The 24940-nt window shown below is 41.6% G+C and overlaps 1 protein-coding gene across 2 annotated transcripts in view; it reads left to right on the top strand.

The window, feature by feature from the left end:
* The window catches only part of dnah3 (dynein axonemal heavy chain 3), a 208567-nt gene that overhangs the window by 85385 nt on the left and 98242 nt on the right, over window positions 1-24940 (top strand). For both annotated transcript variants that reach the window (XM_043712084.2, XM_087997630.1), the window contains 9 exons: window positions 2111-2202; window positions 3785-3899; window positions 5732-5848; window positions 9454-9633; window positions 11626-11762; window positions 13583-13784; window positions 18215-18307; window positions 23196-23306; window positions 24683-24797. In XM_043712084.2, the coding sequence (XP_043568019.2) occupies window positions 2111-2202; window positions 3785-3899; window positions 5732-5848; window positions 9454-9633; window positions 11626-11762; window positions 13583-13784; window positions 18215-18307; window positions 23196-23306; window positions 24683-24797 (1162 nt within the window). The remainder of the gene's footprint in view (window positions 1-2110; window positions 2203-3784; window positions 3900-5731; window positions 5849-9453; window positions 9634-11625; window positions 11763-13582; window positions 13785-18214; window positions 18308-23195; window positions 23307-24682; window positions 24798-24940) is intronic.

Genomic DNA, 24940 nt, shown 5'->3' with positions numbered 1-24940 from the left:
TAACCTTTTCTGATTGGCATGGCATAGGAATCTGAAACTTTGATGAAAGTAGGGGTCCCTGATGTTGCTATTTCACTCTAGTGGTACTGGCTGAGAACAAGACTGCAGTTTATCACACACTGGCATAATTTCAACTTTTTTCATTTGCGTGGTGAAGTTATTGAAAGAGAGAAATTGGTCTTGTGTATAATGAAATGAAATTTGCCTTTTATATCATTCCTGAAGATAAAATTACCCCAAATGGGTTTCAGTTGAATCACAGTTGGACAATCAAGTCAGGCACTAATACAAATTCTTCCTCCTCAAGAGTGGTGTAAGCGAACATTTTAAGCAGAAAGATATTGTGACATCCAAACTAGTTTATGAACATGACATTTTTTCTGTCTTAGAGCCATAGAGTCATAAAATTGTACAGCATGGAAACAAACCCTTCAGTCCAACATTTCCATGCAGACCAGATAGCCTAAATTAATCCAGTCCCATTTGTCAGCATTTGGTCCATATCCCTCTATTCATATACCCATCCAGATGCCTTTTAAATATTGGTAATTGTACCAGCCTCCACCACTTCCTCTGGCAGCTCATTCCATACACGCACCACCCTCTGCGTGGAAACATTGCCTCTCAAGTCCTTTTTATATCTTTCCCCTCTCACCTTAAACCTATGCCCTGTTGTTTTGGACTGCCCTATTCTGGGAAGAAGACCTTGGCTATTCGTCCTATCCATGCCTCTTATGATTTTATAAACCTGCATAAGGTCACCCCTCAGCCTCCGATGCTCCAGAGTAAACAGCCCCAGCCTGTTTCAGCCTCTCCCTAAAGTTCAAACCATTCAACCCTGGAAACATCCTTGTGAATCTTATCTGAATCCTTTCAAATTTAACCATGTCTTTCCGATAGCAAGGAGACCAGAAGTGAACATAGTTTTCTAAAAGTGGCCTCATTAATGTTCCATATAGCCGCAACATGTTATCTAAATGGGGTGAGACTTTTGGGTGCTTTGGTACAGAGGGATCTGGTGTCCTTGTTCATGACTCACAGACAACTAGCATGCAGGTACTGCAGATAAAAAAGAAAATGAATGGAACGTTGGCCTTTAGAACTAAAGGATTAGAATATAAAGGAAGGAAGTATTGTTGAAACTATACAAGGAATTGGTGAGACCGCACCTGGAGTATTGTGCACAGTTTTGGTCCCCTTATTTAAGGAAAGATGTAGTGACATTAGAAATAGTTCAGAGGAGGTTTGTTAGGTTGATCTCAGAGAGAGGGGTTTGTCATGTGAAGAGAGATTGAACAGTTTAGGCCTGTACCCTCTCAAACTTAGAAGAATGAGGGGGGATCGAATTGAGGTATTCAAGCTGATAAAAGGGTGTATAAAATAAAGTTAAAAATCACACAACACCAGGCTATATAGTCCAACAGGTTTAAATTGGAAGCGCACTAGCTTTCCAATTAAACCTGTTGGACTATAACCTAGTGTTGTGTGATTTTTAACTTTGTACTCCCCAGTCCAACACTGGCATCTCCCAAATCGTGTGTAAAATAGACATAGAGTGGATGCTTCCTCTTGTGGGGCATTCTTGGACAAGAGGTCATAGACTTAGGATAAAGGGTAGCAAATTTAAAACAGAGTTGAGGAGAAAGTACTCCTCCCAAAGGGTTATAAATCTGTGGAATTTGCTATCCCAAAGTGCGGTGGATGCTGGGACAGTGAATAAATTTAAGGAGGAGTTAGATGGATTTTTGATTGGTAATGGGTTGAAAGGTTGTGGGGAGAAGCCAGGAAAATAGATGGGAGAAACATATCAGCCATTATTAAATGGCAGAGTAGACATTATGGGCAGAATGGCCTAATTCTGCTCCAATATCTTATGAATTTATGAACAAATGACCATGACATCCTAACTCTTATAGTCAACGCACTGACCATTTAAAACGCATACCCCAAGATGTAAAAGCCCCCATCCACTTCTCTCAGCAGGTTGTGGGAGACCTACTGAAAGAAAAGCAAAAAGAACTACAGAATGTATTGTGTTTTTAGGATATTTTAAACAAACTAGAAATTTTTGATTCTTTAAGTTCTGTACTGACCAATGGTTTGTTTTCAGATCAGCAATATTGTTGGATTTGACGTGAAACCACAAAAAGATACCACCTTGCAGGAAATGCTAGAATTTGGACTTGCAAATTACAGCGAGAAGTAAGCAATTCAGATAGTTACCGCCTTGTTTTTCCTTTCGCACTATTTCCTCAACACCTGAACGTCAACAGACCCTAAAGTGACTGGACCAGCTATCAGATTTCACTGAACAGATCTGAAACCAGTCCCCAGCCAGAGAGCAAAAGCAAATGAAAAAAAACAGCAATACTTGGTAACGATGGGAGGCATGATGGCTCAGTGGTTAGTGCCGCCTTACAGTTCCAGGGACCCGGGTTCCATTTCGACCACGGGCGACTGTGCAAACTCCACACAAACATTCTCCCCATGTCCGCATTTGTTTCCTCCTGGTGCTCCTGTTTCCTCCTACAGTCCAAAGATGCGCAAGTTAGATGGATTAGCCATGGGAAATGCAAGATTACAGGTAAGGGGGGGATGCTATTTGGAAAATTGATGTCGACTTGACAAACCTGATGGGCTGAATGGCCTGTTTCCACACTCTAGGGATTCTATGATGTTCCTAAAATCCTTCTTGTTTTTGCATGGACCACTGAGGTCTATATGCAGCAGGAACTGATGGAAGTGGATTCTTCTGTATTCCAACAAGTGCAGGCCCAACCTCTCCTCATAGCATAATCCCTCCATACCCAGTATTAGCTTATTGAATCTTCTCTGGACTGCCTCTAATGCCTGTTCATTCTTCCTTAGATAGAATCTGAGATCTTTCCTTACCCCAGCTCACTGATGCTGCAATCAGCAGGAAATATTGGATTCTGTATTGGCCCACCAATCGCTGTACACAGGACATTGGAACAGCTGCCTGCATGCAGCTTAGAGGGAACTTTGCTTGGGAATGAACATATTTGTCATATTGAACCTCCATTTTGAAGTATATAAGACTGATGCTAGCTGAAGTCACGGTACAATGGTAGTGTCCCTGCCCCTGGCTCAGAATGTTTTAGTTCAAGTCCCACCCATAATGGAAATGTCTCACAACAAGTCTGGACAGGTTGATTTGGCAGCCCTTGTTGTCATTGGGAGTGTCCCTATCTCTGAGCCAGGAGCCATGGTTCAAATCGCACTTACTGTGGACGCGTGACTGAGCAAAGTTCATTAGAAAATATCTAAAATGGAGGCACTGAGGTGCTCTTGTGCAGCGGTAATCCCCCTTCCTCTGAACCAGGGGACCCATATTCGAGTCTTACCTGCTGCAGAGCTGTATAATAACATCTCTGAACAGGGGATTTAGAAAGTACCTATGAAATGAGTAAGACTAGTGTGGCACATTGGCCAGTTTTACTGTCTTTCAACTGCCAGGTCATGATATGCAAGAGGGTCACCAAAGTGTTGACCTTTGTCCTCCCTGTCATACAGAGTAAATGATGCTCTAATCTGTGCCATGATCTCTTTGCGATGGTAATGCTTGTCTGAAGAACTCTCCATGTGAACACAGAGGAGCATGAATCTTACTCCACCCCTGTATTATGTCACTTACAGAAATTCTGATATCCTATAACAATGAGTGTGTTTCATGCATTTATATTTTGTTGATGGGGTTTATAAAATAGAGTGTTTTTTCTATATGCAAATCTTAAATTGCATACGTATTTACTGATATGTCTAGACTGGAAGAGATTGGTGTCGCAGCCAGCAAAGAGTATTCACTGGAGAAAGCTCTTGCAAAGATGAAATCAGAATGGGTGGAGTTAATCTTCAACTTTTCAAAGTACAGGGACACGGTGAGTATGTTTCAAACTAAGAGAATTGAAAAACAATGAACCTCTTCACTTGTATACCATGCGAGCAAATATTTAATATTGGCTGATTAATCCTGAACAATTTTGCCTAAAACTTGGCAACTTTATTGTGTCTAGTCACAGGATTTGAGCTGCCCAGTAAATACCGTCTTTGGTACTGTCTGCTGAAATGGTTGCTCTCAGTCACAGTGGCAACAAGGCTTTTCCTGCTGATTGCAGCATCAGTGGGCTGGGGTAAGGAAAGATCTCAGATCCTACCTAAGGAAGAATGAACAGGCATTGGAGACAGTTAAGAGAAGGTTCAATAGGCTAATACTGGGTATGGAGGGATTATGCTATGAGGAGAGGTTGGGCCTGCACTTGTTGGAATACAGAAGAATGCGAGGCAACCTTATTGAAACATGCAGAATTCCTAGGGGACTTGACAGGGTAAATTCAGAAAGGTTGTTTCCCTTTGTGGGAGAGTCAGAGGGTGGCGTGGTGGCTCAGTGGTTAGCACAGCTATCTCACAGAATCAGGGACCCTAGTTCAATCCCACCCTCAGACGACTGTCTTTGTGGAGTTTGCACATTTGCCCCATGTCTGTGTGGGTTTCCTCAGGGTGCTCCACTTTCCTCCCACAGTCCAAAGATGTGCATGTTAGGTGGATTGACCATGGGGAATTACTCATAGTGTCCAGGGATGTGTAGGCTAGGTGGATTAGTCTTGGGAAATGCAGGGTTACAGGGATAAGATGGATGAGTGGGATGTTCTTCAGAGGGTCAGTGTGGACTTGATGGGCCAAATTGCGCTGCTCCCACACTTTAGCAATTCTATGAGGCGTCACTTCTTTTCTCAGAGGATGGAGAATATATCTAACTCTGTATTGCAGAGAGCTGCAGAGGCTGAATTATTAGGTTTAGATTAGATTCCCTATAGCCCACCAAGTCCACACCGATCCTCCAAAGAGTAACCCACCCAGACCCATTTTCCTCTGACTAATGCACCTAACGCTATGGGCAATTTAGCATGGCCAATTCACCTGATCTGCACATCTTTGGACTGTGGGAGGAAACCGGAGCACCCGGAGGAAACCCACACAGGCAGGGGGAGAACGTGCAAACTCCACACAATGCCAGTTGCCCGAGGCCAGAATCGAACTTGGGACTCTGGTGCTGTGAGGCAGCAGTGGTAACCACTGAGCCACGGTGCCACCCTGTATTTTCAAGGCTAAGATAGATTGTTGATCTTTGGGGTTATGGGGAAAAGACAAAAGGTAGAGGTGAGGATTATCAGATCAACCAATGATCTAATTGAATATTGGAACAAAGTCAATGGGCTGAATGGCCTACTGCTGCTCCAATGTCTTATCAAATGGTTAACCACATTCACACTCTGAATCGCTCTGTAATTCTTTTAGAGAATATTAGGGCTGATTTGTATCACCAAAGGCTTAAAAACAGGCTTTTCACTATTATATTGGGTGGTCAGCCACTGTAACTTTAACAGAATCTATACACTGGCTGTAACCAGCCAGCTTAGAGCTAGTCCCTGATTCAGAGGCAATACTCCAAATCCCCTGTTTATATCTGTCAGCCAAGACTCCCCTATGGACTCAGGTTAACAATCCCAATTGAGGATCTCATAGTCAATAAGATTCATTGGTTCCAATCACTACAGTCATATTACTGTAAATGTCAATTATTTTGAAAATCTAATTTGACGTCATAACTATGGCTCAGAAGCTGGTACCTTAATGTGAAGTTGTAGATAAACTACATTGATTCCTATCACTTACTGATAAGATTCCTTACTGTAACCTCCTACATTTTCAGAATATAAGCATACTGTCCTCAGTGGATGATATCCAGGTACTGCTGGATGACCATGTCATTAAAACCCAGACAATGCGTGGATCTCCATTTATCAAGCCTATTGAAGCTGAGTGTAAGGTAGGAACAAATAGATAAGGGAGTCCATTTGGAACACACCAATACTAAACACAATGAGCTAGGAACCATTGTCTAATTCTGCACCGATAATAAATGGAATATATTTTAATAAGTAAATCTATACCTGCGGTTTATCTTAAATTTTAGAACTGAATTTGCAATGTGATGGGAAGCAGTTCAAGTAGCAAAATACATTAACCAGTTATCTGCGTAAAGCTTTTAAAAGTAATAAAAACATTATAATTTGAGTCCATTTTTTGGATTTTTTATATGTTTTCGGTACAAGCTATACTTTTTTCAAAAACACAGTTTGATTAGATAATAGAAATAATGTACAAATCACATTTTACTGTGAAATATGTTCTTTAAAAAATCAAATTCCCCCAAGCGAAATGGATGGGACTTTATTACTTGATTGTTATTGTGATGATACTGTGGCTTTACGAGGTGTTCTTTGTTCTGGTTCCTTTTAAGAGAGAGATTGAAAGAGAGCTGAAGAGTGGTCTGTGAGAAAGTAAACAGCTCTTGAGACCTTGGTGCTTTTTGAACATTGGAACAATAGAAGTAGCACAAGTTGGTGTGGTCAAGCTCTCGGAGAACCAAGATAGAACATAGAACGGAGAACATAGAACTTTACAGTGCAGTACAGGCTCTTCGGCCCTCGATGTTGCACCACCCTGTGAAACCAGTCTGAAGACCATCTAACCTATACTAGTCGATTCTTGTCCACATCTTATCTAATGACCATTTAAGTGCCCGTAAAGTTGGCGAGTATACAATGTTGCAGGCAGTGTGTTCCATGTCCCTACTACTCACTGAGTAAAGAAACTATCTCTGACATCTGTCTTACATCCATCACCCCTCAATTTAAAGCTATGCCCCCTCGTGCTAGCCATCACTATCTGAGGAAAGAGGCTCTCACTGTCCACCTATCTAACCCTCTAATTATCTGACATGTCTCAATTAAGTCACCTCTCAACCTTCTTCTATCTAACAAAACAGTCTCAAGGCCCTTAATCTTTCCTCATAAGATCTTCCCTCCATACCAGGCAACATCCTAGTAAATCTCCTCTGCACCCTTTCCAAAGCTTCCACATCCTTCCTATAATGTGGTGACCAGAACTGCACGCAATACTCCAAGTGCAGCCGCACCAGAGTTTTGTACAGCTACAGCATGACCTCAATCTCTCAATTCTGAAACTCAATCCCTCTACTAATACAAGCTAACACACCGTATACCTTCTTAACAGTCCTATCCACCTGGGTAGCAACTTTCAGGGATCTATGAACATGGACACCGAGATATCTCTGCTCACCTACACTACCAAGAATCTTACCATTTGCCCAGTACTCTGCATTCCTGATGCTCCTTCTAAAGTGAATCACTTCACACTTTTCCACATTAAACTCCATTTGCCACCCCTCAGCCCAGCTCTGCAGCTTATCGATGTCCCTCTGTAACCTACAAGATCACTCAGCACTATCCACAACTCCACTGACCTTAGTGTCATCCACAAATTTACTAACCTGTCCTTCTATGCCCTCATCCAGGTCATTTATAAAAATGACAAAGAGCAGTGGACCCAAAACAGATCCTTGCAGTACACCACTAGTAACTGAACTCCAGGATGAACATTTCCCATCAACCACCACCCTCTGTTTTCTTTCAGCTAGCCAATTTCTGATCCAAACTGTTAAATTGCCCTCAATCTCATGCTTCTGTATTTTGTGCTGTAGCCTACCATGGGGAACCTTATCAAACACCTTACTGAAATCCATATACACCACATCAACGGCTTTATCCTCGTCCACCTGTTTGGTCACCATCTCAAAGAACTCAATAAGGTTTATGAGACACGACCTACCCTTCATGAAACTGTGTTGACTATCCCTAATCAACTTATTCGTATCAAGATGATTATAAATCCTATATCTTATAACATTTTCCAACACATTACTCACAACCAAAGCAAGACTTACTGGTCTATAGTTAACAGGGTTGTCTCTACTCCCCATCATGAACAAGAGGACAATATTTGCTATCCTCCAGTCTCCTGGATACTATTCCTGTAGACAATGATGACATAAAGATCAAGGCCAAAGGCTCAGCAATCTCCTAATTGGCTTCCCAGAGAATCCTAGGATACATCCCATCTGGCCCAGGGGATTTATCAATTTTCACCCTTTCCAGAATTTCTAACACCTCCTCGTTGTGAACCTCAGTCCCATCTAGTCTAGTATCCTGTTTCTCAGTATTCTCCTTGACAACATTGTCTTTTTCCAGTGTGAATGCTGACAAAAATATTATTTTAGCACATCCCTGCTCTCTTCTGACTACACACACAAAACTTCCCACCACTGCCCTTGATTGGCTCTAGTCCTACTCTAGTCATTCTTTTATCCCTTATATACCTATAGAAAGCTTTTGGGTTTTCCTGATCCTATCTGCCAACAACTTCTCATGTCCCCTCCTCGCTTAGCTCTCTCTTTAGGTCTTTCCTGGCTACTTTGTAATTCTCAAACACCCTAACTGAGCCTTCACATCTCATCCTCTTGACAAGATTTTCAACTTCCTTAGTAGACAATGGCTCCTGCTCTCTGTCTGACAGGTACACACTTATCAAGGACATGCAGTAGCTGTTCCTTGAATAACCTCCACATTTCTATTGTCCCCATCCCCTGCAGTTTCTTTCCCCATCCTCTGCATCCTATACCTTGTCTAATCGCATCGTAATTGCCTTTCCCCCATCTGTAGCTCTTGCCCTCTGGTGTATACCTTTCCCTTTCCATTGCTAAAGTAAACATAATTGAATTGTGGTCACTATCACCAAAGCGCTCACCTACCTCCAAATCTAATACCTCGCCAGGTTCATTACCCAGTACCAAATCTAATGTGGCCTCGCCCCTTGTTGGCCTGTCTACATACTGTGTCAGAAAACCCTCCTACACACAATAGACAAAAACTGACCCATCTAAACTACTTGAACTATAGTATTCCTATTTGGAAAGTTAAAGTCTCCCTTAACAACTACCCTGTCACTTTCACTCCTATTGAGAATCATCTCTGCTATCCTTAAAGATTTTTTAGGTTTTTCTTTTAGTTTTTGGTGATAGCAGTTGCTGATGGGGTCTTGAGGAAATGAAAGCTGTTTGTTTCTTCTCTTGGTTACTGCTAAAAGCTGGGGGTTCTCTTCCTTCTGCTGGAGTTGCATGTGAGACACTCTGTTTTCTGAATTTGCCTTTTGACGAGGATGTATATATGGGATATTACTATGTGGTAACAGTTACTGCTTAGTAGCTAACTAATCTATTATTTTATTAAGCATTTCAATAGAGTTACAGCTAAGCCAATAATTTTATTTTTTCTTTTATTGTATTGAATAAATTTAACTAACATTTACTTTTAAAAAATAAAATCTTAGGGTCTAGACTATCTTTATAATATATTTTGAGGAGGTCTGGTCTGGCCCATAACATTATAGAAGCTAGGAACTAACAGCAGGAGTAGGCCAATCAGCCTTCGAGTCTGCTAAGATAGACTACACTTCTGCTATCTTATATCATCCTAATGATTTTTGTCTTGTTTGTAATTTTTAATAACTCAGGTCTGGGAGGAGAAGCTTGTCCTAATGCAGAATATTCTAGATGCCTGGTTAAAGTGTCAGGCCACGTGGTTGTACCTTGAGCCTATCTTTAGCTCTGAGGATATCATTGCTCAAATGCCAGAAGAAGGTCGGAAATTTGGTATTGTAGACGGCTACTGGAAAGACATTATGTTGGAAGCTGTAAGTAAATCACCTGTTCAATATAGGGATGATTTGAACTGGAGGTAGGACAACCAGTGGTTAAGTGATAATGTTACTGGATCAGTAATCCGTAGGCCCAGATCAATGCTCTGGGTCATGGGTTCAAATCCTACCTGAGGAGCTGATGGAATTTAAAATCAATTCTAAAATATCCAGAGTTAAAAGCTAATCTAGTGATGATAATTATCTTCATTGTTGTTAAGAAAACACCGAGTTCATTAACAGCCATTTACGGTGGCACGGTGGCTCAGTGGATAGCACTCTGCCTCATAGCACAGGGTCCCCGGTTCAATTCCAGCCTTGGGTGACTGTCTGTGTGGAGTTTGCACATTCTCCCCGTGTCTGCATAGGTTTTCTTCAGGTGCTCCGGTTTCCTCCCACAGTCCAAAGATGTGCAGGTCAGGTGATTTGGCCATGCTCAACTGTCCATAGTGTTAGGTACATTAGTGAGAGGGAAATGGATCTGGGTGGGTTACTCTTTGGAGGGTCGGTGTGGACTGGTTGGGCCAAAGGGCCTATTTCCACACTGTAGGAAATCTAATATAATCTGACAGCCTTTGGTCTAGCCAACTTGTGGTGGTGGATTCTTAACTGCCCTCTGAAATGACCCAGTAAGTTACTCAATTCAAGGGGCAATTAGGGACAGGCAACAAGTGCTGATCTTGCCAGAGAGACACACATGCTGTGAAAAAATAGAATGAAAATTTAGAGTTTAGGATTGCCAAATGTTAGAAATCTCCTTTCCAACTTAAACCTTAGATAATGCAGGAGGATTTGAAAGCAGCGACTGGCTGCCCAACCACTTCCTTCTATAACTGTGGTACAAGCTAGGGCTAAGAATAACATTTTCTTACATTTGCTTTGCAGTTGCTCTATTCAGAACGTGATTTTCTGTTTCCCTCCAATCACATACATACTCTTTTCTGTTTGCAAATCTTTGTTGGTCAAAACTGGTTTTGATCTGTGTGTTACAGGAGGCTAAAAAAGTGCATGTCAATTGTGCCCTGAGTTTAGGAAGCTCCTGATTTTTTGTTTGGGTTTACAACTATTTGGATCTACCCATTGTGAACAGGAGGGTGCTTCTAGCACATAGCAATGGACCGTTTTCAGAATGTTGACAGCATTAATGAGATGATAAGGATACTGATTCCACTTTATTGTCAATGCACCCCTGTCACAGTGGGTGCCAATGTATAGCCCTTGTGGACTTAGCCCCATCTTCACACTGAAGATGCCCTCCATTGTGTTGTGTAGCACATCCACTGCAGTAAACAGGATAGATGCAGATAGGATCCAGTGGGTTAAGATTGGATATCCATGAGAGGCAATTAGCCAAGAGCGACAGTAGAACCTTTCTCCCCAACAATCTGGAACGCATTGGACTGGGCCATCCCTCACTCTACAACTATCATCAAGTGTGGTGAGCAACTCTGGTTCAATGAGGAGTACCAAATAGCAACAACATTAAATGGATTTGAAGATGAAATATCCACCTGGTGAAGCCACGGACTGCCTGATTTAATACATTTACAGCATCACCTACTGGTACAACCGCATTACAGACCAGAGACTGGTTTTTCTCTCTCTTTCTACATCCGGACGTGCTATCACATACAACTGAACAGCTTTTATCACCACCAAGTCACCTGTGGCAATTTTCACCTGTTGCCACCACCAGTAAATCCCCCCATGTTTCCAACTGACTAATTTACATACAAAACCCATAAGAGCAATGAAAGATTGTCAATGGTGAGGGAGAAGTAGAGAGCTAAATTAAAATGGAGTTGGGCGGTGAGATAAAGCAGTCTACCCCAGAGACTTCATAATAAATAATAGTTGGCTTAATATAGATTATAGTCTATGATTGAATTCTATGCTGAGTATGTATAACTTTTGATGTGTTCCGAAGGAGACGTGATAACACAGAATTGTCATGTTCTCCCCTGTGGTGTTTGACTGTTTTGTTGCAAGGTAAAAGATACCCATGTTTTGGTAGCAACGTCTCAGCCCAATATGCTGGAAAGACTTTTGGAGGCTAATGTTCTCCTGGAGGACATCCAGAAAGGACTTAATTTATATCTGGAGAAGAAAAGACTCTACTTCCCAAGGTAATAGATCCCTTCTAAAATATGCTGTGATTTTTCTTCATATCAAAGTATAAAAAGTTTAAAAATAGCAGTATTTTAGATGTAAGAGATAAATATCTTTAATCAGCCTGTTCTGATGTAATACACCTCAGGAGTAGGTAGAACTTGAACCTGAATCTAGCCCACAAGTAGCAAGACTATTATTGTATCTCAATAATCCAAGATGTGGTGGATGTTCTTATTGAGGCATCTGATGCATATACACATAATATATGTTATAAATAAAAACATAAATATTTATATTGGCTATATTAAATATAACCAATTAAATATTGGTTATATTTAATAACCAATTTCTTTGGCTATTCTGGTTGTATTCCACCAGTCACCACTTATGTTGTAATGATAAAGAGAGTATTGTGAACCTAGGTACAGCTAATTCACAACCCACCAAGCAGCAGTGCAGACTTGAGTATCCTGTTTACCTTGTCACATCCACTGCAAATACAAAGAGCTCTATTCTGAAGTAGATGCAGCTCCAACCTCCCAGTGCTTCAGAGCCCAAGAAAAATACAAGAACGTAAGGAACATAAGAAATAGGAGCAGGAGTAGGCCAACTGGCCTGTCGATCCTGGACCACCATTCAATAAGATCTTTTCATACACTCAGCTTCATGTACCCTTCCACTCACCATAGCTCTTAATTCCTTTACTGTTCAAAAATCTATTTGTTTTTGCCTTAAAATCATTCAGTGAGGTAGCCTTAATTGCTTCATTGGGCAGGGAATTCCATAGATTCACAACCCTTTGAGGACCTCAACTCAGTCCTAAATCTACTCCCCTTTATTTTGAGGTTATGCCCCCTGGTTCCAGTTTCCCCTTCCCTGGTTGGAAACAACTTCCCTGCTTCTATTTATTTTATCTATCCCCTTCATAATTTTATATGTTTCTGTTAGATCTCCCATCATTCTTCTAAATTCCAATGAATATCATCCCAGTCTACTCAATCTCTCTTCATAAGCCAACTCCCTCAATGCCGGAATCAACCCAGTGAACCTCCTCTGCACCCTCTCCAATGCCAACACATCCTTTCTCAAGTAAGGAGACCAAAACTGTACACAGTTCTTCAGATGGGGCCTCACCGCCATCCAAAAAAGCTGTAGTATAACCTCCCTATTTTTAAATTCCATCCTTCAAACAATGACGGACAACATGCCCTTTGCCTTCTTAATTACCTACGGCACCTGGAAGCGGACTTTTTGTGTTCATGCACAAGAGCACCCAGGATCCTCTGCAAGGATCCTGCTCTGCCAGCAAGCATGCAGCAGACAGGGATTCACGTGCTCCATTACCCATCACTCTGAAGCCCCTCCTAAATCATGGGAGTGGGATAATTTTGATATCGGAGCAATATCTGTTGGGGGCTTTGGTACACCAATCATCCATCTCCAGTTTGAGTGACACGCAGATGTTCAGCTGCAGAGATTCCTGAGACCTGGGGTAGATCAGGAAGCACTTCAATTTGTAGGAACAAAAGTATAATTGTCCATGATTCTATCTCTGACCAACCAGTTTCTTCTAAAAACATTTTGTCCCCGCTTTTCTTTGATTCCATTGAACTTGCTTTGATGACACCTTCTTCCTTATCAGACTGGCTGAGATGTCTTCCTTTTTCTTCAACTGAGAATTGTCCACTGTTGTAGTTGTGTTGGTACAACCTGCTCCACATCCTCGCTCCCATGTATCCTCCCTCCTCACCCTGCATTGTGAATTAAAGTCTAATGTTGTCAGATTGAGTTCATTTACTTGCTCTCTTTGTCCCGCTGTTGCTTTTCTCTTCAGATTCTTTTTCTTGTCCAATGATGAACTGCTTGAGATTCTCTCGGAAACCAAGGACCCGCTTCGAGTACAGCCACACCTGAAGAAGTGCTTTGAAGGGATCGCGAAACTTCAGTTCAGCGATCAGCTCCAAATCACAGGGATGATCAGCTCTGAAGATGAAATAGTTCCATTCATTAAAATGATCTACCCAGCAAAAGCAAAGGTACCCGTTGCTTCCTTCATTTCTTAGTTGCTCTTTCAAAGATTACAGAAGAACCCAAAATGTAGACAGTTGTAATTTCCCATGGCTGAATATAACAAATGGTTATTACAGGTTTTCTTCTTAATTGACACAAGGATTTGAAGGATGCAGCGATTCGTAGAGCTCAACTCATGTCTTTCACAGACAGACTTTGAGTGTTAGAAAGATGAGACTAGAATGCAAACAGCAAGACTCTGATAAAGCAGCTCACATGAAAACCATTTGATTTGAGATTTCTGACTTTTATGAAATAGAAAGGGAAAGCTGAAATGAGGATTTTTAAATAATTCTGTTTATATATTAGAGTAGACACATGTTCAAACAAAAATAGAAGTTTATATTTATTCGATAATGGGGAATTATATTTCTGAAGGCAGTTGGCCTTTGAATGCAGAGGCTAGTTTATATAAGATTAGATTAGATTTAGATTAGATTACATTACAGTGTGGAAACAGGCCCTTCGGCCCAACAAGTCCACACCGACCCGCCGAAGCGAAACCCACCCATACCCCTACATTTACCCCTTACCTAACACTACGGGCAATTTAGCATGGCCAATTCACCTGACCCTGCACATCTTTTGGACTGTGGGAGGAAACCGGAGCACCCGGAGGAAACCCACGCAGACACGGGGAGAACGTGCAAACTCCACACAGTCAGTCGCCTGAGGCGGGAATTGAACCCGGGTCTCAGGCGCTGTGAGGCAGCAGTGCTAACCACTGTGCCACTGTGCCACCGTGCCATTGCAGATTAGAATAATAAAAAAGGTATAATCAGATAATCTTATAAGAGTACCATAGTGTGGTGGGGGGTAGGCAGAAGCAATTCTGAAACAGGGTCACCACGACAGAGAGAATAAACAGCTGCCGTGTCACCAGTCGGCTAATTGGGAAACTGCTCCCGAAAGTGTTAGCTTTGTCACAGAATCATAGTGTTAGGTTAAACTATGTATAACTTTATAAGTAACTTTATATTAGAGCTGACATTTAAAATATTATAACAATTAGTAGAAATAAACATTGTTTTTAGTCTTCTGTACTAAGATCAGCAAGGGATATGAATCACATGACCGAATTTGAAAAGTCATTAGCAAAAAGCAAGTACATGATGCGGTTGGCAAATGTCTAGGAAGGGACATAACAATTGGTGCTGGGATGTGGTCAATAATCATAAGAGTCCAAGGGCAGGTGATTGGGGGTCTGGCAAACATCATGAGATGACGGGACGACCTAGGGTGCACCATGAAGTTGCCCGTCATTGATCGTGTATTCACAGGATTGGACGTGTAGGTCAGAGGAGATGTGGCAAGCATGGATATCAATGTTGCATATAACCATCATGTATAAATAGCCTTGGGAAAGGAAGAGTATCACTCACCTCTGACCTGAGTTGTAATTAAGAGGGCAAATGGGTTCAACGTAAAAGCCAGCTACAGAGCAGTCTGTGGTCTCGCCCACAAGTGTGGTAAAAAGCTCAAATAAACATCAATTTGCGCTTCTGAACATGGGTATCAGACTGCTCTTTAAAATCCCTCTCCAACATGGATAAAGGTTTTAACCCTTATAGAATGGAAGCCTGATGATTACAGTTTCTCGACCATCCTTTTAAAAGAGTAATTTAATCATTCTGTCTTCCTTTAATTTTTAAATTTTTAAAAATGATTTCTGCTGAGGCCAGAGTGCATTTGGAAAAATTCCTGGTTCTACTGATCTGAAGTAACCCAGATGGTAGATTTTCACATTGAGGGGTGGTGTGGGTTATAACTGGAATCTGGTTAAAGACATCACTGTTGTGAAAGTTAAAGTTTGAAGCTATCAAATCACAGAAAAGTAGGTTTTAAAAAAGCAGAAGGTAGAAGCAGGAGTAGGCCATTCGGTCCTTCAAGCCTCCTCCACCATTCAATATGATCATGGCTGATCATCCAACTCAGTCCCCTGTTCCCACTTTCTCCCCATACCCTACAACCCGTCAACCATAAAAATGATACCTGACTTCATCTTGAAAACATTTGAAGTTTCGGCCTCAATCGCTTTCTATGGTAGAGAATTGTACAGGGTCACCACCCTCTCGGTGAAGATATTTCTCCTCACCCGAGTCTTGAATGGCTGACTCCACCCTTAGACTGTGCTGGACTTAAAGGTTACTCAGGAACATCCTTCCTGTGTCCATTCTAGCAGCTTTAAGAGGGTTCAGTTTGGGAAACATGGGTCACATTAATGTAACAGATTGCGATACAATAACAAGCATATAGAAAATACAACCTAATTCTCAAAAAGGACAGTTAAAAAAGTAAGTCAGCTGGAAAACACTAGCAATTATTTTGTAGCGTTGTAAAATTGCTCTGATTTAGACTGATATAACAGATGTAAGTTTGTGTTTTCCTATTCCTTTGTATGTTAAGTAGTGGCGTGCACAGCCTTCAGCACTTAAAATTTAGGAATGGTGGTCATAAGTTGGATCCATAAAGCTGGATTCACAATGAATTAATAGGTTACATGCGAGCCCATTATACACTGTTTATTGTTAGAAAAACATCTTAGATGTTTGGAGCTGTGTGAAGGGTTATTTTGAATTATGATTAGAGTGGCGCTGGAAAAGCACAGCAGGTCAGGCAGCATCCAAGGAGCAGGAAAATCGACGTTTCGGGCAAAAGCCCTTCCTCAGGACTGAAGGCAGGGTGCCTCCAGGGTGGAGAGATAAATGGGAGGTGGGCTGGGGCTGGGGAGAAGGTATTCTTGTGGAGAGAGGAGGAGAACTTCTTCAAGGTAAGCATTCCTCTTTCCACAAGAATACCTTCTCCCCAGTTCCACCCCCTCCCATTTATTGCTCCACCCTGGAGACTCCCTGCCTTCAGTCCTGAGGAACGGCTTTTGCCCGAAACATCGATTTTCCTGCTCTTTGGATGCTGCCTGACCTGCTGTGCTTTTCCAGCACCACTCTAATCTAGACTCTGATTTCCAGCATTTGCAGTCCTCACTTTTGCCTTACTTTGAATTATATTAACTCCACTTCTGAAACATTCCTGTCCCCTGATTGCAAGTAAAGATTGAGACCAATAAAACTTGTTACCATTTGTAGGGACCAAATTGCAGGTAGGCTATTCGCTGATTGTTAAAAAGGGTTTTTAGTTAAGCGTTTCCAATACATCTCTGAGCCAGGTGTGACTTGAACTCAGACCTGCTTGTCTTGAGGTGAGGACACTACTACTCATTGCAGCTAATTTTAATAGCACTTAGCTCAATGTGGCCCAATTGACTAGAAAAAGGCTGAAAATTCAAGGGCTAGTTGCTTGAGGGTGTGCCTGCAGATGGTGAGAACATATCTTAGAAAACCTCTGGGTGCTCCCCATTGTGCTTAATGATTGGGAAATAATGGGAACTGTCTCCATAATGTGCTGATGTGCATGCTAATGTTGTGTGGAGTATCACCAGCCTCGGAGTCAGAGCCGGGGTTCAACGACAGGAGTTAATTGTACAAGTAAATTCCAGAGCTCCGGGGAGAAAAAGACACCAACAGCACAGTGGACAGCTGCGAGTCTTCTCTCAACCCGGGGCACACGTCAAGATACTTTTATACATTTTGTGATATAATAGGACAGTGATGAGGTTGTTGTCTCTGTAACATGACTTGTTTATTGTGAACATTGCAGAATAGTTAATAGTTTCGGTGCAGTCATTGTCAGTTCCAGCGCAACCTTTGTTAATTTCAGTGCGGTCGTTGTCGGTTTCGATTTCTGTGTGGAAGTCCATTGCTGTAGTAATGGGCGCTAATTGTTCTTCCTGAGAAGGAAGATTACTGCAGCCCTGGCTATTAGCACTCTGTATTGAGTCAGTATCAGACTGTCAGCATTTGATTACTTACAGTGTGGAAACAGGCCCTTCGGCCCAACAAGTCCACACAAACCCTCCGAAGAGCAACCCACTCATACCCATTTGTCCCTTCACCTAACACTACAGGCAATTTAGCATGGCTGATTCACCTAACCTGCACATTTTTGGACTGTAGGAGGAAACTGGAGCACCTGGAGGAAACCCACGCAGACACTGGGAGAATGTGCAAACTCCACACAGACAGTTGCCTGAGGCGGGAATTGAACCCGGGTCTCTGGCGCTGTGAGGCAGCAGTGCTAACCACAAAGTGCCTTAAACTAATCAACTAGGTTGTGAGTGTATTGTGCTCGTAGTCCCCAGGCAGTGTCTGTGTTTGCTCTGCTGTCTCTCTCCATATTGTGGTCCGGCGGCCATCTTGTGTGTCCGTGTGCCTAGTGTCACCCTGCCCGTGCCATCTCCCACTTCACCAACATCCATTGCTTTTAGAAAATAAGCCCACACTGAATTGTCCCAAATCAGATTTTAAAAAGTGATTTATTTTCTGTGGTTTCTCTATTATAGGGTATGGTGGAGAAATGGCTTTTGCAAGTTGAAGAGCTGATGCTTAGCAGCATTAAGCATGTCATCAAAGAAGGAATTTCCAACTATGTTCAGGTAATAGGACCTAACTATCAACTGCAGTTTGTTTACACTTTTGAAAAATTTTAAGACTAAAGTACACAATCATGCACAGTTTTGATTTTAATAGCGTAATGTGGGAACTGCCTTGGCTTTAATTGTTGGTTTTTTGTTATTTCTATGGAATTTGTACCACTTGTTTATTCAGGTTAATGTTGTTTTTAATTATTGATACTCTAATACAGCATATCGACCTGCGACTTTTAATTGGGTTGCAGTTGTATAGGAAAGATGATGATTTCTCTCCAAAGGAGTAAATTGTTATGATCTGAAGCAAACAACCTGAAAGGGAGCTGGGTACCATTTCCAAGGTACCCATAGAAAAGAGATTGGGTACATGCTTGAGAGAATTGCCCATTTAAAGGGAATACCCAGGGAAAAAAATCGGACATTGCTTCCCCAACTATTTTTCTCACTTTGACCCATTCTGCTTCTAATTTGTTACTTTTTAGAGGGGTGGAGGGGGGCCACGTGAGTTGGGCATTACAATGTCTGAAGGCACAGACATTGCTAAACTGGTGGCCGGAAACTGAGAGAGAACTCTTCTGCCCCAAGCTCACTGGCCCCCCCACCCCGCTTGCCAACTGTTCCGATTTCTACCCGTCTGTCAGTTTGCACTCACCTTTCCACCTTGCTGCTTCTCTGTCCCAAACCTTTGGAGTCTCACAGAAACCAGCCAGATTCTTGACACAGAGCTCAGAGGATGCTGAGGAGCCAGGGCTAATGTGTACCTTAACTCCCTCTTTCCCTTTGGTTCTGATACTGTTAGTATCCTCCTTGAACAAAAATCAGCCAGTTCCAGCTTTGCAATTTTTATTGAAGTCCAATCCATGGAGAAAGTTAAAAATCACACAGCACCAGGTTATGGTCCAACAGGTTTATTTGGAAGCACTAGCTTTCTGAGCACTGCTCCTTCATCAGGTGGTTGCGGAGTACAAGATTGTAAGACACAGAATTTATCACAAAAGTTTACAGTGTGATGCAACTGAAATGATGTATTGAAAAAGACCTGGATTGTTTGTTTACTCTCTCATCTTTTAGAATGACCATGTTGGTTTCAGTTCTTTCATATGTAAATACCAGAACTTTTTTTCAAAGTTGCATTCTCAAGTGAACTTTAACAATAGGTGCCATGTCATCTCAGATACTGCATTGAAGGTGTGAGGTGCCCTGTGTGAGGCTGTCTGTGCCCAAATGTTCAGACTGATTCTAGTCTAAAAAAGGGATTTACAGAATCTTACATGGATTCATGCAGTTTTTGAGCAAAACAAGATATAATTCTACAAGTACAAATTCACCCCACAAACTTATTTGTGTGTGTGTGCATACGGGTGTGGGGGTATGAGTGTCTGTGATAGAGTGCGTATATGTGTGCATTTTGGGTGGCACGGTGGCACAGTGGTTAGCACTGCTGCCTCACAGCCCCCGAGATCTGGGTTAAATTCCTGCGTCAGGCAACTGTCTATGTGGAGTTTGCACATTCTCCCCGTGTCTGCGTGGGTTTCCTCTGGGTGCTCCGATTTCCTCCCACAGTCCAAACAAAAATGTGCAGGTTAGGTGAATTGGCCATGCTAAATTGCCTGTAGTAAAAACAATGACTACAGATGCTGGAAACCAGATTCTAGATTAGTGGTGCTGGAAAAGCACAGCAGTTCAGGCAGCATCCGATGCTGCCTGAACTGCTGTGCTTTTCCAGCACCACTAATCCAGTAATTGCCTGTAGTGTTAGGTGAAGGGGTAAATGTAGGGGAATGTGTATGGGTGGGTTGCTGTTCAGAGGGTCAGTGTGGACTTGTTGGGCCGAAGGGCCTGTTTCCATACTGTAAGTAATCTAATCTAAACTTTTGCGATAAATTCTGTGTCTTACGATCTTGTACTCCACAACCACCTAATGAAGGAGCAATGCTCCGAAAGCTAGTGCTTCCAAATAAACCTGTTGGTGTTGTGTGATTTTTAACTTTGTACACCCCAATCCAACATCGGAACGTCGAAATTAATCCATGGAGAGATTTCCACATTTCCACTTTGTTTAGCGAGTACTTTCTGACCCACTTTTCAGTGGACTTAATTTTACTTTAAAAGCTTGACCCATTGTCCTGTATTCCTGAGAAACTGTTTTTCTCTACTTTTACACTGCTTTAACCATTTTAAATGCCTCAATTAGATCATCTACTAGCTTTCCACATCAAGGGAAGATGAGTATATCAAAGCTGATTATGATCAAACAATTTGAATATTTTCACTCTTTTGTCCTTTTGCTTTATGAAAACCCATGCTGGTAACGTCCGTTTGACTTCATTGTCTTTCACATTAGGTTTGTTGCAATCAGATTTTGTTACATATAACCCACCCATCATAAGTGCTCCTTCACTGATCACTTCGTGTTGGGCCAAGTGTTCAGTGACTCTACTCTAACAATAGCTTCTAGTAACTTGGACCAGGAGGCCTGGAATTTCTTGATTCATCTCTTACCATTTCTAAATGATCTAGAGACATGACAATTTCTAAGCCACAGGGACAATGTCTGAATCATGAAATCTTGGGAAGATCAGGACGAGAGATCATTAGGAGATGTCATGCTGTTCTCATTGGTCTCATAATCCAGAGACCAATGTACTAGGGATATGTGTTCATGGGTTTATATACACCATGATGATGAAATTTAAATTTACTTGCTACAGTCTGGAATTAAGGGCTAGTATAATGGCAATCATCAAACCATTGTTGATTGCTGTAAAACCTTGCCTGACTCACTGAAAATCTGCCGTCTTTACTTCTTCTGGCTGCTTCTTAACTGCCCCTGCAATGCTTCACAAGCAACTCAATTCAAGGCAATTAGGGGTAGGCCACAACTGATAGCCTGGCCAGTGACACCCACATTCTAAGAAAGAACAAATGCTTTCTTCACCAATTTCCTCAAATAATTAGAATGGAAACCCTCAGGTCTCTGGAGCTTTGATTACTTTTACTTTCACTAAATTCATAGACTCCCTACAGGGTGGAAGCAGGCCATTTGGTCTATTGAATCGCCACCGACCCTCCGAAGAGCAACCCACCCAGATCCACCCCATCCCTGCATAGCCAATGGTTATTCTTTTAGATTACTTACAGTGTGGAAACAGGCCCTTCAGCCCAACAAATTGACACTGACCTTTCGAAGAGCAACCCACCCAGACCCATTCCATTACATTTACCCCTGACTAATGCACCTAACATTACAGGCAACTTAGCATGGCCAATTCACCTAACCTGCACATCTTTTGACTGTGGGCGGAAACCGGAGCACCCAGAGGAAACCCACGCAGACACGGGCAGAATGTGCAAACTCCACATCAGTTGCCCAAGGCGGGAATTGAACCCAGGTCCCTGGCGCCGCCCATCCCTGGACACCACGGGCAATTTAGCATGGCCAATTCACCTAACCTGCACATCTTTGAACTGTGTGATGAACCAGTGGAAACTCCACACAGACAATTGTCTGAGGGTGGATTTGAACCCAGGTCCCTGGTGCTGTGAGGCAGCTGTGCTAACCACTGAGCCACAGTGCTGCCTCATTTTCTCCATTACCATTATTTTATTTACAGTAAATTGAGTCATTTTCTCCTTTCATTATATCAAGTGGCAGGCTGCGGGGGAAACAGTGTTGGGAGCATGGTTCTCAGCAGGCCCTTTCTATCTCAATGCCAAGTTCTTCACTTTGAACAAGAAGCTTGGAGCCTGCAAGTGACCCTCTGCAGGTGTTGTATATCATGCTCCCTGTATGATGTGCCCACATTTGCTGCTCGGGTAATACCAGTGGCATGGGGTGAGGCCCTTAGGTGGGCATTTAATTGTCCGCTTAAACAGCAGCAAAGAGGGTGGAACCCTTTTTGAAGAAACTCAGATTGTGAAGAGTTAAGAGCAATAGGGAACCTTGCAATGGGAAATCCATTGAGTTATGCTCAGAGGATTGAAAGCAGTGACTTTGTTTTAAAGGGGATTCTAGAAATCTCACCTTGTGAAACAGAGAGAAGAGATCCCGTTTGTGAGAGGAGCATGAGATTATAGTTACCAGATTACCTTTCTGCTGAGAGTCCTGTAGAATGCATACATTTCCAGTAACTTAAGAGAGATCACCTTTTCTGTAGCTTAGTTTTTTAATTGCCTATTAAGTAATGTTTAATCAATGTTGGTTTAAGTTTGTTTTTAAAGTAAGAGTTTTAAAATGTGGAAACTTGCATGATCATTTGAGTTGGTGATGGCAAATCTCTTACCTTTTTTAAAAATATTATCAATGTCAATAAGGATTATGATTACACACCACCAGGTTATAGTCCAACAGTTTAATTGGAAGCACTAGCTTTCAGAGCGCCGCTCTTTCATTGGGTAGTTGTGATGACGGAGCGGTGCTCCGAAAGCTAGTGCTTCCAATTAAACCTGTTGGACTATAACCTGGTGTTGTGTGATTTTTAGCTTTGTACACCCCAGTCCAATACCGGCACCTCCAAATAAGGATTATAACAGTGTTGCTTTATTGTTTGATTATTGACTATTTCAGATTCAATACTGCATAATAACCTTCATCTAAGCTGTATGAAATATATTATTCTATATTCACAAGCAAATGAGTATAAGTGACAGTATCCACAATGACCCACTGCAGACTAGATCATGGAACATTATAATAGCTCCAACTATTTGAACATAGGCTTTGAGTTATGTAGCAAAATATTGGATTAGAGGAAATATTTGTTGTATATCTCCAAGGAAATGAACTTAGTCTAGACATTGGTTTATTGCAAAGTAATCTATGGATCACAAAGTAAATGTCTTGTTTGCAATAGAAAATAATTTTTGTGCCTGTTTTTATTTTGGCAATTTATAGCTTCCTCGTAACAAGTGGGTTCTTCAGTGGCCTGGACAGGTGGTGATATCAGTGTCGACAATCTACTGGACCAGTGAGGTTTCTGAGGCAATAAGAGATGGAACCTTGCCAGTAAGATGAAAATATGCTCTCATTCATATTCCTTATTGATTACTAAGTCACAACTTACAATAGATTGTAAACAATGACGTTTTCGCAAGGTGAGGAAGCAGGGAGGAGACAAAGGTAACTGTTAGCAATTGGGAAATGGAATAAAGATTGCAGCCTTTGGAGAGAGACTGTGATGTTTCTCTTTTTAATTTTGCTCCTTTTTTTTCTGACCAGTGATTATATTGTGTATAGCTGTAATGCAACTTTTTTTTCTTCATTTCTCTATTCTGTAACTAAGGATTGTACCTCTGTACCTTTGTACCTAAGATGACATGGGAAGTGGCAATTTATAAACTTGTCATGTATTCATTTGAGTACATGTGACAATAAAGCTAATTCAATTCAATTCATTAGAATTTCTAGATTCCACTGTCCCCTCTGTAATTGTGCACTGGCTGAGTAGATACCTTTTCCTTTTTTAATTTTGTGCTTTTTAAAATTGTGGACTGAAATTAGAAAGAATTGTTGTAAGACCAGTGTTTTAAAGATTGTTACTGTTTTGAAAAGCAAGTGACCTGACACTTAGGATAAGCATCATGTAAGCAGCTGTATGAACAAACAGTAAATTGAAAAAGTTGTAGATTAATTGGAGCTTATGAGTTCTGTGTACAGATGCAGCTGGATGGCATCAAGGAGCTGATTGGTCTATGGACTAGTGGCCAATTATTGATGCCAAAAGCCTTTTGCTTGCCAACAACCATATGATCGGTTTCCAGATAACTGAACAGTAAAGTGTTTTGATCGCCATCAGCTGAGGAGCTGTCTACGTAGTTGACCATTTGAAAGTTGAAAAAAAACAAGTTTTCTTTCCCTTAGCAGCTGTTGTAAACTGTGACTTTTACCTGATAGGTCAGATATCTTTTATAAGTGAACCAGACACTTTGTGTCTCTTGGTAGCCAGTGGAAGCATCTGGAGAAATGTGAGTGGGAATCACCATTGTGATGATCATAAGGATCAACTTAGCAACTCATGAATGCTGACCATTGAACTATCTTCCAGGTTTCCTCCACCTACAAGCTGTTTATTTTATTGGTGCTAGCACAGCCGTTGGGGTTAGAGGAAGTACAGAGAAAGCCGAATAATTCAGATGCTGAAACATTGTAATCAGGCAATATTCAGTTACAATTAAAGCAGCTCATGTATAAGGCAAACAGGTTTAGTAACATCGAAGAAGACTTGGAAGTCCTTTATTTGAATACACTGACCTTTTATGGAAAAATCTAAAGCAGATGGAACAAAACTAACTTTTGATTTTACTTTTAAAGATTGCATTTTTTCTCAATTGCTACGCCACTTGATTGAATCAATAACTCGACATATTCTTGTTATTTTGAAGGAATATCTAAAGAAAAGCAATGAACAAATCAATGAAATTGTGGAGCTAGTGCGTGGAAAGCTATCAAGTGGAGAGCGTATGACTCTCGGTGCCCTCACTGTCATTGATGTGCATGGTAATTGCTATAACTAATTATAGTCTCTAATAATCATGAGGAAATAACAGTAAGTGTTTGTTTCAACAATATTGCATTGTCATTGAATAATAGAATTACACGGAAGGGGCCTTTCACCCATTGAGCCTGCAACTCCAAAAAAA

Source organism: Chiloscyllium plagiosum, unplaced genomic scaffold (genome assembly GCF_037043375.1).
Source record: "Chiloscyllium plagiosum isolate Xiang-an unplaced genomic scaffold, Cpla_swu_hap1 HiC_scaffold_20, whole genome shotgun sequence".
Lineage (NCBI taxonomy): Eukaryota > Metazoa > Chordata > Chondrichthyes > Orectolobiformes > Hemiscylliidae > Chiloscyllium > Chiloscyllium plagiosum.
Note: the sequence above shows the minus strand (reverse complement) of the source record. Positions and strands in the feature narration are given on the sequence as shown.